General features: G+C 46.6%; 1 protein-coding gene across 3 annotated transcripts in view; it reads right to left on the bottom strand.

Annotated features, from left to right (window-relative positions):
* ERG (ERG, ETS transcription factor) overlaps nt 1-10,225 on the bottom strand; it is a 189,187-nt gene that overhangs the window by 13,624 nt on the left and 165,338 nt on the right. For all 3 annotated transcript variants that reach the window (XM_012811949.2, XM_023519590.1, XM_023519591.1), the window contains 3 exons: nt 5,506-5,709; nt 4,612-4,692; nt 2,634-2,705 (listed from right to left, as the gene is read on the bottom strand). In XM_012811949.2, coding sequence (XP_012667403.1) covers nt 2,634-2,705; nt 4,612-4,692; nt 5,506-5,709 — 357 coding nt within the window. The remainder of the gene's footprint in view (nt 1-2,633; nt 2,706-4,611; nt 4,693-5,505; nt 5,710-10,225) is intronic.

Below are 10,225 nucleotides of genomic sequence, written 5' to 3'. Positions count from 1 at the left end.
CATTTCATGGGCAGCTTGGGGCGGCCACAGACGTGTGTTACCTATATGTCCCTGGACCAGAAAATAGCATGAAGCCACAAACAGGGAGCTGGGCTGGCGCTGACTCCCACACTCCAGCAGCTTCCTTAACTTCCTGATTCTGAATGAGACCCCTCCCTGACCACACCCTGCCCAAGATATCATGACTCCAAACAACCTCCTGGCTGCCTTTCCCAGGAGGGCTTATGTTCAGCCCAGTTTTTTATTCTCCCTTTATCAGACTCCCAGAGGGGCAAAACTCTAGCTCTCTCGCCTTCCAACTACCTGCTGGCTTCATTTTCTAAAGGGCTAGAATTTGGATCATGGAACGGCTCATCCTCACTCGGCAGGGTCCAGGCCACATTTGCAAGGCAGCTCTGCAAGGTCCCAGGCTGGGCTGGGTGGAAGAGGGGGCAGAGGCTGTGCCCAGTTTACACCAGTGAAACCACTATGCTCCTTCCATCAGGGACTCTGCCGTGGAACAGCTACAGTGCAGGGAGGGGACAGCTTCAGGGTCAGCCCGGTGATGCTGGCCAGACATGGGGTCAGACAAATGGAATGGAATTAAAGGTCATGACAGGGCAACCAAGAGTGGAGGGTACAGGGACTTGGGTCTCGATCCCCAGGAACCCTCAAAGAGTCAACAATCTCCTCTTCGGAAAGTGGTCAGACACCCATTGTCCACACGGCTACAGTCGGATGCTTAGGGACCCCTGTCTGTGATTCCTGCAGTTCTGCAAACCAGCAGTGCATGGCCCACCCCTGCGCCATCATGTTCTCCATTCACAAAGTCATGGGCTTTCATAGCTATGGGACCCTTCCTTCAAGGCTGACAGCTTAGCAACGAATGACTCAAAGTGCACAAATAATCGTCTTCTCCAAGGTCAAATCCTTGAATGTGGCCTCCAATAAACTGTCCTCTGGGGTGTTTTAAATCAGATGTCAATATTTATATCTCTTTTCATAACTATAGTAACAGTAATCAAAACAGGTATTTCAGATACAAACTGAGTCTCAGAAACCTACTTTACTACTAATGGAGATTGGAAGTGCCATCTCTTCCAGGCCGTGCTCAAACGATGGGGCCATGAAAAAGCATCATCAGAGTGACATGACAAATGTCTAAACTTGTCCCTTCCTGGGCTGGGCACAGGGAGAGTCCTAACCATCACATCACAGCCACCCTCCTTTTCTATACCTGGGTGCGCTAAACCTTTCAAATCTACCACATCCTAAAATATGAAAAATGCAGCTCCAGGATCCACTGATCCATGAGAGGCGCATCAGGCAGGCAGCTGGCTGATCTGACCAGCAAGCCTGCCGTGCCAGCAGATGTGGCCGCTGTTGTGATCTTCAGCGCAGTTTATAACACTCGCTCATAAACCCTGGCTTCGTAACTCAGCCAGAAACATCTACTACTATGAGATAGCTTAAAACAAACACCAAATAAATAAATACAAATGTGTAATCCCCCCAGCCAAATATTGTTCAGATAGCTTTTATTTTTTTAAGTTGAGCTGCAAATATTTTTTAAATGCTCAAAAAATCACAAAATCTCTAGAGCTGGAGTGAAATGTGAGTTTCTGCTTCCCATTTCAGTTCACACGGCGGATTTCTTTAGGACTAGTCCAGCCGACTCCAGATGCTGAGTCTGATCCCTGCTCAATGGTCTGTGGGCTTCCTCACACCACGGAGGTCACCAAGTACACCAGGAGCAACCTCTCTAAGGTTAGAGAGGAGGAGAAGACACTAGCCCATAATTAACCAGACATTGTTGGGGTGCAAAGAGCCCCAAGAAGCTTCCTCATTCCTGCTTTTCTAGGGAGGGGTCTCCAGCCTTTCTCACTAGAGAGAGAGAGGCTTGCGCCTTAGACCAGCTCAAACTAAGACTTCTGTAGCCTGGACAGGAGCTAGAGGTCAAAGAGGAGCGACCTAAACTATGATATAGGTTCCAGATCCACGTACAAAGAGGGACAAAGCCTCTGCCACCCTGAGTCACCCTGGATCATGGAACCAGCCCACTGTGGGGCTGGCATAATGCCTCCTGGATGACAGGGCTGTCGCAGGTCCCAGTGAGGGGACAGAAGTGTATACCCTCAGTCTCAAATGCCCACTCTCCTGTGGATTATTCACCCATGCAATTCTCCACTGGCCGTCTCTCTGGAAGGCCTCCTCGTGCCTGCCACATGGGGACAGAATTGCTAGGCTCTACTGTTACAGGCAGCACACGTGAATGCTGGGAATGGGTCTTCACGTGGGGACTCCCCTTGCTGTTCCCCTGATTGATTACACATAAATAGTTCTTTTAACTAAAAAAGGCCATATTCCTTATTGTCAGGCATCCAAGATGCCTTCTTTGCCCGTCTGCCTTCCAGAGCAGTTAGGTGAGGAGTTCATCTGTTTTCAATCCTGCAGTTCAGAGACATTTCACGTGGTCTTTGAATGAAATGATTCAACTGAATTTAGTTTCCAAATCAACACAGGCACATAGGACCATTTGGGACTCGCTTCAGAACCAGGATCAGCTCTCTGTGTCCTGTGACTTAGGTCATGCATCTCACTAGGACATCTGGGAGGCCTCTCATGGAAGAGGTCACGCAGGGGTGTTTTCGTACCTGGCCTAGTTGTGATTCTTTGCGTAGCTTCAGGATATACTGAAGTATTTGGAAAAATAAAAGCTGCACCCCCTGCAGACAAAAGGAAAGACAAACATGTGAAGGTCTTTTGCTGTGGTTGTGGGTCTTAACATCAATGCCAAGACTACCTTGTCCTGGGACAACAGAGGGAAGAAATCTCCTCAAACCTGCTCTAACAGCCCTCAGGAGGAACGGATGGATGCGGGGCCAGAAAGAGATGCTGCAGGTAGGCGTGAACTTGAAGCACCCTGTGCCCCACTTGACAAAAGTTCTGTGTTCTGATTTCACAGCTTCCTTCTCAAACCCCGTCTGTGCCCCTCCCAACCCAACAATCCACCAAGCCATCTCATTTTATTAAAAAAAAAATTCTACGGTACATGTTTTATTTTCCAAAATGTGTAAAACACTGTAAAACACTTTACAGAGCTCTTGGAAAATAGTAGAAAAGAAGTACAAGCGTTTAAACTAAGAGCATGTGGATCTTATTAAAAATTAATCCACATCTCTATTCAAAGATATGTTCTCCCTTTCTCTCTTTCAATCCATATTCATACTTTTTACCGAGAAAACCCCCTTTCTGCCTTTCAGTGCATTGGGAATGTGTTGCCCTGTTCATCGACGGCTTCTGTGTTTAACAGTAACAAAATCAATGAATTCAGGACTTCCTCGAAACTTTCACTCAACTGTTAGAGAATTCCTAAATGAATGTGAAATTGTCAGAAAATGAGTATAACTCAAAGGTGTTTCCTAAGAGGAGGAAACCACTTTGTTTATTTTACTTATTAGTTCTGGCCACGAGGTCCTTTCTAGGCTGATGTGTGTAACCTACATGGAGAAAGTGTACTATAGACTCAGCGACTGTTTCTTTACTTCAGATCAAAGGCTTAATGTTTTGAATATAGAAGATCAAGATGAACTAGCATTTTCATTGTAATGCTCAAATTGGGATTCACTCCCATTTTACATTTTAAAATCAAATGATGCATAATATTTGGAAAATCGCTGGCTGACCACCAGTGAGCCACCTTGCTTGTGAGGAGTTATCTAAGGACTCCTAGCACTTCCTGCCTTCGTCCCTAGCCTTGCTGGCCGTGGAGGGCCCCTGGAGCTAACAGAATGAGGTGAGCAGCCCGTGGCCGTGCTTCTGGAGGTGACTCCATCAGGAGGAAGGAAATGGCCATGAACCAGGAGCACATTCATCCAGAGAAAACCCAGCTTCAACTACAAGCAGAAGTGCCAGGGGTGCCGGAGGGAGGTTAGTCAGGGCACAGCACTGCGTTAGACCCTACTCAGGCCCAGGCAAAATAAATGAACAAAGAAAATGTCAAATCAGTAGTTAGAGAAAGAAAAGGAGGCATTCAGTTAGTAACTAATTTCATATCCTCTAAAACGATAACCAGTTTCTCCTCTGGAACACAAGCTCACAAAAAGTAACAGACTTTCCTTCCCACTGCCTTCTGCAAATATACCACGTCTGTTCAATAATATTAAAGTCGAGATGAATCAATGGCCTAGAATTTTATCAGGAAGGAAAAATGAAACTCTAACTTGTCCTAGTAAACATTCCCTTATGAATTAAAATGAAGGGGAAAAGGAGTTGCTGAAGGCCCCCTTCTATCAGAGGGACATGCTTTGCTTTCTACAGGGTCAGCACAGCAAGAACATGGGGTCTAAGAGGAGACTGTAACCCAGCGGTTGGGAACTAAAGGTGAATCTGCACATCTCTTTGTTAAAAGAAATATTTCAATAATTCAAGAGGGGTGGGGTGGGAACCCCTTCAGGAACCAAAGGACTCCATTTTCCTTCAGGCTGCGACACCTCCCAGCCATCAAAAGCACCCATCAACCATCCAGGTTTGCGTTCTGCTTGCTGACACCCTGATCAGTTTCCCCTTAAACATGCAACCTACACAGCAGCCCCCGCAATGGGGCCGGGGCAGGGGTGGGGCCGGCATTACCTGTGTTTCTAGCATGCATTAACCGTGGAGAGTTTTGTAAGGCTTTATCAACATCATCTGAAGTCAAATGTGGAAGAGGAGCTACAAAACAAAACAAAACAAAAAGCAACATCAAAATGAAAAAAACAGAGAGAATTACCTTCCTTAAAAAAAAAATCAAAAGGAAAAGAAAGACAGACAGAAAGAACGACATGCCCCCCCCCCCAACATGGCGGGCAGCTTGCTGACGTCTCCGCCAACCTGCTGTGTGTTAGCGTGTTAAAACCTAAGGGGCCCCTGTAATTCAGGGGCGAGGTGTCGGGATGCCAGGCAAAGCACTGGAGGAGAACTCCCCCTGCTACTTCTAATACCTCCTTCTAACCATGCTTGACATTTTAAAAATTAAAGCATGCAGCAAACGTGGGGGGTTCATGCCGCTAACCGTCAGCACACCATTCCCATTCTGGGGGTTAAGCCACATCTCATGACAGGAAACGAAAATGTCCCTCCTTTGTGTTCTGCTCGGACATAAAGGGGGCTTGGTTCAGCTCTTGGGAAGATAAACCAGGAGCCTCTCTGCAGTGTTTCTGCTTCAGTTTGGGGTGTCCTGGAGACTAACTGATGTGTGACCTGCTGAAGCTCCCTGTCCCTCTGACATCTGACCTTGGTGCAAGACTCTGGTAGAGGCAGTGGGGTGCTGAGACCCGCTATGGGCTTTTCCTAAGAGTGCTGACCACTTCTCCCTGGGGGCTCCTAAGTCATCACACACTAAGCGTGTGCTTCCCTCCATCTGGAACAGGAATTGGGCAAGGGCTGCAGAGCGCGGTTCACACGTGTCTGAACCACTGTTGGAGGCCGAGGTGGCTCAGAACCCTGGCCACAGCGCTGGACACTCGGAGGCAGAGACCGGCTTACTCTCTCTGAGGTAGTGGAGATGCGACAGCAGGACCTCGGCGTTGTAGCTGGGCGTGAGCCTCTGGAAGTCGTCCTTGCTCATCTTGCACAGCTCCTTCCCGTCAATGTTCTGGAATAATAAGATGTCCACGTCCGGAAGGCCGTACTCCTTCACCGCCCACTCCAGCCACTGCCGCACGTGGTCTGTACTCCACAGCGTGGGATCTGAAAGGAGGAGGAGACACGTCTGATCAACTCCAGCCTCTTCCCCACGGGACGCCCAGAGCAGCCCCCTCCCCACGCCGGGAGCACAGCCCCCAGCCGCTCCAGACTGCTCTGCAGGGAGGGACGAAAACTGAGTCTTTAAAGTCTTGGAAGTTCAGGATTAGACACATCACCCGCCCCCTTTGTTGCTCAGATAATCTAGGGTTTCCCGAAGGCATGGGATTTTTAAAATTTGTTTTGTTTCATTTATTTTCAAGTATTCATTTAAAGTGAATAAGAATAAAAAGAAACTTTCTTTCCTTAAAAGACTCCTGTGTATTTACATGGACAGAAGAGTGGCACCATGTGGAGGTGTTAATTACAGATCACAGAAATAATAATAATAAACAGTGTTTGTACAGAATGCTGAAAATACTGAGCACAGGACTGGAGGTAAGGCAGCTCCCTCGCTGGTCCCTGCAGCCAGCATTCCTCACAACTGCCAGTTACAGACCTTTTCCGCAAGGTGCTTGGTTTTGCAACTTACTGGAATCTGTGGGAGAGGGCTTGGGTGAGTGGCTTTCACATCCCACAGCTGCTGAGCACAAACGTCCCACAGGATGCAGGCCATGTTGTCACACCCCACTGCCACACATGGGACGCTGAGGTCAGGGCCCAGGGGAGAAGGAGCAGGTGGTCCCCAACAGAAACGCAGGCCAGGGACTCCTCTGGGAACCCCCCTCAGTGGAGGGTTGTTCAGAGCCTGCCAGAGAAGGAGGCTGCTCCCTGGGCCCTGAGCACTGGGAGACACCTGGGCAGGGAAATGGGGCCCTGAGTTCTAATCCCACCATCTCTCAACTTGCTGGGCCTTGCTGGAGAGGTTGCTGCTTCTGTTTCATAGGTATTAATAAAATGAGAGCCTAGACCTTGGTTCTGGGATAAGTCCTTAAAGTCAGGCAAGCCCTGATGTTCTAAACATCTCAAAGAAAAAAGTGTGACGTGAGACTACAGCATCCTTCTGAATCACTCTTTAGCTAATACTTTGAGAGCCTTGTTCCGCCTCCAGCTACTCATGAATGGAGCCTGTGCTGTGCCCCCCGTTATACACTGAGGTTGACAGAAGCCAACAGAGTAAGAGGGAGAAACAGCCACACTTCCAGACTTCCTTTCCTTTTCCCCTCTCCCTCCATTCTTCCCACTTCCCTTTCTCCCTCTCTCCTTTATTTCCTTTGCTTCATAGAATCCAGCAGAGTTCTGCCGCCCTCCCAATTCCACTCCTACCCTGGAGACCCTGGAAGTAACTGCAGTCCTCAAGTTGATGTATGTTTCATTCCTAGACACACTTTAATACTTTTACCATGTCAACTTCATATGTTGCAATATATTGCCTTGTGTTTTTAAAGTTAACTTAAAAGGTGACTGACTTGCTTTTGGAAATCAGTGTTACAACATCAAGATGTAGCCAATGTCATTCATGCAGGTACATTTAGTCCTAAAGGCTCTTGGGCCTCCCCTAGTCCTCTTAACTTCTTTGTACTGGACATTTAGGGTGTTTCCAATGTTTAAAAATGTGCAGAGTCCCTGGCTTAACAAGTACTGCTAACTCCTAGAAATCAGCTCACACTGGTGTATGCGTACACCCAGTTTACTTGGTGAACACCATCCCCTGAGCACCTCTCTGCAAACACATGAAGGAGTTTGCTTTGGCCCACAGCCTGGGATCCACACTGCAATCACCTGGGGAGACTGGAAAACTAGTGATGCCTGGACTTGCCCAGGGAGACTTTGATTTATTAATAATTGGGCTGGAGGGCTATTCTAACATGCAGCCAAAGTTTATACCATGTGCCCAGGTCCTCTCTACTCCGAGTGTGGTCCTCCAGCCGGGCAGCACTGGCCTCACCTAGGAGTTAACTAGGAGTGCACAGCCTCAGGCTGCTTCCTGCACCTGCTGAATCCCCGTCCTCCCCTTCTCCAGATCTTCCCATTAGAACTGCGCCAGCAGGCCTAGGATGAGCACCTGGGTGAGGGATTGCTGGGTCATAAGGCACATGAACCATCTATCTGACCAGGTAGGATCAGATTTCTACCAAGATTATATAGCACTCCTACTCTCCATTCACAGGAACTGAAAACTAAAGAGAACTCTGGTTTTGCTGCAATAAGAACATCATTAAAAACTCAAATGGCAGTGGTGACGGGAAGGTGTGTGTATTCCTTTTAATCCAAACACATAGAAACACTTTGTTAGTCTGTGAAAATGGAATGTAGCTGTGGACAGTTAATGTTGACCACTCATCTCAATTCAGATGGCTTTTGGTCACTGGGCTAGCATTTTGCTTTCACAATACAATGTTTCTTTAAAAAAGGATCATACTGAGGTCTTAGGACAGGTTTTAAGGATGCAGTTCAAGTTCTCTTATCCTTGGTTCTGTGCAGAGGACAGTTCATAACCCTCACAGACAGAGGACCTTCCTTTCTACAGCCCCACGCAAGGCCCTCCCTGTGAGCTCCGCCAGTAGGTAGTAGCCAGACCCTTCTTTTCATGCTGTTTTGTTTTTAATAACATGGAAGGATCATCTTGTAGAACAAGTACTGCTAATTCCTAGAAATCAGCTCATTCTGGTAATGAATTTTCTTCTCTTGATAGTGGAACCAGATACTTTAAAAATGATACATAAATGTCTTATTTGAAAGTCACATATTAAGATGTGACATGGCATCTTAGGAAGACAGCTCAAAAGAGAAGCCCACTTTCTCTATCGCTCCTTGGTATGCCATAGCTCCTTCAATTTCCCTTTAAGGAAGTCATGTGTAAGACCCCAGAGATTAATTCCTCAACCTGTATTGTTCTTATCTCTCAAATCTCCACTTGGAATTGTAAAAGGCTATTCTGGAGTACTGCTGATGTGGGTATAACTCATGGCCTTTCTGATGAGCAATCCAACAATACATTTCAAATGTCTTTAAATATGTGCAGAGTCCCTGGCTTAAAAATTCCACTTCTAGAAATTTATCCTAAGGAAATAATAGAGGATGTGCGCAATGATTTATTTTCAAGGATGTTCTTTGTAGTGCTGTTTATAATAGCAGAACACTGGAAACACCCTAAATGTCCAGTGAAAAGAGGGCTAGTTAAGTTGTGAGATATTTAGGAAATGTTCTCATGAGATTTAGAAACTAAAAATTATAACGCTGAAATATATTTACTGATATGAAAAAATGTTCAAAGTAGAATTTAAAAATTTCAAATATTCTTGCAATATAATTGTGTTTTGCCAGGATACATAAATATTTAGAAAGAAAGGAGTTTGAAGTGACAAACAGCAAAATGTCAGCTGTTGTTTCTGGGAAGGAGACAGAGAATTTCAGAATTTTTTTTTCCACTAAGCTGCGTTTTATTTTTTCCCCTGCAATAAACATACAATACTTGGGTTAAAAATTGTTTATGAAAAAATGTGTTCTCTATTTTTCAAAGACTAAATATTCATGTATATTATATATATTTTCTATGTATAGGAAATATACACGTATTATGTATATATCTGAATATTTTTATAACACTTCTTTCAAGGGAATAAAAATTTAGTCTATCTTTTACATTTTGCTAATGGAAATTTCTTCATTTGAAAATAATAGAATGATAGGACTTCAAGACATTCTTACATTGTTTTTGGCAACTGATCTCCATACCTTTGCCCTTTAAGTTCAAAAGCAAATAATGTTAAAACAAACAAACAAAAAAAATGGCCACTCAGTAGAAGAAGGGGGCCTTACAGACCCGTCTCCTCTAAGAGGTGCTGCAGCAGAGACCTGGTGGCCAGGGGCACGGGAAGCGCAGCCCTCAGTGTTCTGGGCCCCACTGTCTCCACCGGCACCATTCCCAGCCATGTATCCCTCCCTCATCTGACAGCCGTGCACAGCCACCGCCATCTCCTGAATGACCATCGCTGGGCCTGTGCCACATTCCTCCCACAACTTGGAGATCTAGCACCTTCTCATAACCCGGCCTACACCCATCCCCTGGTGCTCTCACAGTCCAAACACTTATACTGAATCTCCACGTAGGCAAATGACAAGACTGAAGCCCTCGTCTCTGTCACGGGGACATTGCCACATTGAGCTCCACCCCGTCCTTCAGGGTCAGGCTTGGATGCTGCAGCCGCAGATGTCAGTTTTTGGGGTTCCCACAGTGCATTGAGTCCTACTATCAACATTTGGCCCCAAAACACACCTTTTAACTCACTAGGGAGCTCAGCAGTGTCTCTCTGGTCTCCTTCAAGGCCCATGATGTCTCAGCAAAGCTTTTGTGCTTCTGTCCCACCAGGCCACCACAGGAAGGATCTAACGAGATCCCACAAGATCCAACAGGCCCTCCCCTCCTTTCCTGACCCCACCATGCATGTGAAGGAGAAAGGAGAGGGTGTCAGCAAGAGCCCCAACTGAGGCATCGCCTCTGCCAGTGTTCAGGTGTGGCCTTCCACTAGGGGGAGGGGCGCCTTCTGCCATCAGGTTGGGGTGTGGCTTGGAACCTGAC

The sequence above is a fragment of the Otolemur garnettii genome, unplaced genomic scaffold (assembly GCF_000181295.1).
Source record: "Otolemur garnettii isolate 467f Iridium unplaced genomic scaffold, OtoGar3 scaffold00180, whole genome shotgun sequence".
NCBI lineage: Eukaryota > Metazoa > Chordata > Mammalia > Primates > Galagidae > Otolemur > Otolemur garnettii.
The sequence above is the reverse complement of the archived record's forward strand: the minus strand, read 5'-3'. Positions and strand labels throughout refer to the sequence as shown.